The following is a 2673-nucleotide window of genomic DNA, read 5'->3' on the forward strand; positions in this document are numbered from 1 at the left end:
AGATAGCACAGGAAGCAATAGCTTCTTTGCTATCTGGAGGTTTTTTTTTTTTTTAGTATTCTGACAGCTGTGGCCGTCAGAAGGATAAAAAAAAGAATAAAACCAGCATAGGAATGAATGGCTAGATTGCTATTGGCTATTTCAATTTGCAATATCCAATAGCAAGCTGGCTATTGCACCCGCCCTCTGCTGCTGCTGTCAATCACTAGAAGAGGACCTGATGGAGAACTTCAGGTCCCCCTCTGCTGATTGTCAGCATCAGTGTGCAGGTGCAATAGCTAGTCTGCTATTGGCTGTTGCAAATTGAAATAGCCAATAGCAATCTAGCTACGCATCCCTATGCTGTTTTTTTATTTTTTATTTTCCTGACTAATGGCGGCCCTGATGTCAGAAAAAAAAAAACAGCGCAGGGAAAGGTTTACTCTGCTCGATCGAGCAGAGTAAACCTTTCTGGGAGAAAATGTTTCTCTCACCCAGGCGGCCAAAAGCCACTATCTAATACATTCGGGAGAGTTGGGATGTCTGCATGTGTCGGGAAGGCCATTTGTAGTCTCCACCTGGAGTGCATGTAAGAGTGACTACATATGAGACTGTTGTCACCCTATATCAGTGTTTGAACAATTACTTTCATGGCAGGATCACCATTTTTTTTAATGGAGCTGAAGATTTAAAACGATTAAAAAATATTTTTGAAATTACATTAACATGTGAAAGCTTATGTGAGCCAGGAGCCGCTATCTAATAGCGGGAGACTCCCGCAGCGTCCGGGAGAGTTAGGATGTCTGCCAGTCCAGCAAGTAGATGATGACCCTGGATGATGGCTGAACAAAGATGACAGAAAAGCAGATGAAATAATTGTCAGGGGGGGTCTCTGTGAGAGGTAATACATCCTGGGAAGTGTTACATTGACACACCTCACAACACGCTGGACTTCCCATGAACAGTAAATGTGATTTTAGCTCTATTTGTAGTTGGCTATAAAGATTTTTTAACCGTTGCTGACTATAAATCATTGTATTTTATTAGGAATCCCCCGAAGCTGAAGAGGACTCCCCCACGGAATCGAGGACGGCCTCTGACACATCAGGCTCCCCCAGTTACCCCGGCACCGCCCCATCCAGCAAATGCTCGGTGCCCCCCGTCCACTGCGCGCACCGCTGCCACCACTCCCCATCCAGGTCACCCGCAGACAGCACGACGCACGCGCCTCCGCCCAGATCCGCCGCCCCCCGAAACACGGCGTGCTCGCTGCGAGCAGCGGAGGTGCACATGATACAGGAGCAGGAGGAGAATCCCGTGGTGCAGAGCAACGCCTAAATCCTGGAGCGGCACAACGCAAGGCGGGAACTGTCAGCTCCTGATTTCTGTGATTCGGGAATCCTGGTGATTGAAGTTTAGGATTGATTGTCCGTCGCACTCGCATATAATGTAGCTTATAATTTACACGAGTCTTTCCTCACTGTAGAGCTACAGAATAAAGTCACTTCTTCTGACAGTCACATTGTCACTGAACAAACAAAGTACAAACAAGTCAAAGCTTCCAGAACCGTCTGGAAAAATGTCAATTTTGGAGTATTTGTCTAGAAATACGCAAAGAAGATCAGACGCCGGGGGAAACGCTAGTTTGTCACTTTATCAGTTAACGAAGGATTTCTGATTCGGGTGCCTGGAGTCCGGGACAGCCAGCTACTAAGATAGAAACACTGAAGGGTGACGGCAGAAGAAGACCATGTGGTCCATCCAGTCCACCATTTTTTTTTCTTTCTTAGTATAGATCTCTGTTTGTCCCAACCATGTTCAAATCCTCCTACCCCTGACTGACTCACTACCACTGCTGGAAGTCTGTTCCCAACATCAACTACTCTTTCTGTAAAATTATCATTTCTAACTTTCCTCTTGAACTTTCCTCTTGCTAGTTTGAGGTCATGTCCCCCGTGTTCTTGATCTTGATAACTTGATCGGGATAACTAAAGATATATATAGAGGAATCAGGACCTCCTTCCCCCTGCTGGGGATCCCTCTAGTGATAATAAAGATCTATATAGAGGAATCAGGACCTCCTTCCTCCTGCTGGGGATCCCTCTAGTGATAATAAAGATCTATATAGAGGTATCAGGACCTCCTTCCTTCTGCTGGGGATCCCTCTAGTGATAATAAAGATCTATATAGAGGGATCAGGACCTCCTTCCTCCTGCTGGGGACCCCTCTAGTGATAATAAAGATCTATATAGAGGCATCAGGACCTCCTTCCTCCTGCTGGGGACCCCTCTAGTGATAATAAAGATCTATATAGAGGCATCAGGACCTCCTTCCTCCTGCTGGGGATCCCTCTAGTGATAATAAAGATCTATATAGAGGGATCAGGACCTCCTTCCTCCTGCTGAAGATCCCTCTAGTGACATGCAAGTTACGCATAAAGGTAACAGGAGGACCCAAACTCACAGTAACCAATCAGAGGTCAGCTTTCCTTCATCAGCTCATGGAGCTGATCACCTCAATCATTTTTGCCCTCCCCCCGCACACCCATGCAATAAACTTTTGAGTAATAAACTGTTAATATTGTCAGTGACTACCAGCAACTGTTGATGCAATAGACACTGACATATCAGTGGTCAGTGACTGGCTATATTAATTCCCCCCCCCAGCCTTGGTGGTCAGTGACAGGCACCATTA

At 46.1% G+C, this 2673-nt stretch overlaps 1 protein-coding gene across 1 annotated transcript in view; it reads left to right on the forward strand.

Annotated features, from left to right (window-relative positions):
- Nucleotides 1-1319, forward strand: part of HEPACAM (hepatic and glial cell adhesion molecule) — a 23783-nt gene extending 22464 nt beyond the window's left edge. The window contains exon 7 of the mRNA XM_018564981.1: nucleotides 1027-1319. Coding sequence (XP_018420483.1) covers nucleotides 1027-1317 — 291 coding nt within the window. The 3' untranslated portion in view covers nucleotides 1318-1319. The remainder of the gene's footprint in view (nucleotides 1-1026) is intronic.
- Nucleotides 1320-2673: the final 1354 nt, after the last annotated feature.

The sequence above is a fragment of the Nanorana parkeri genome, unplaced genomic scaffold, assembly GCF_000935625.1.
Source record: "Nanorana parkeri isolate BGI_ZX_2015 unplaced genomic scaffold, ASM93562v1 scaffold802, whole genome shotgun sequence".
NCBI classification, from domain to species: domain Eukaryota; kingdom Metazoa; phylum Chordata; class Amphibia; order Anura; family Dicroglossidae; genus Nanorana; species Nanorana parkeri.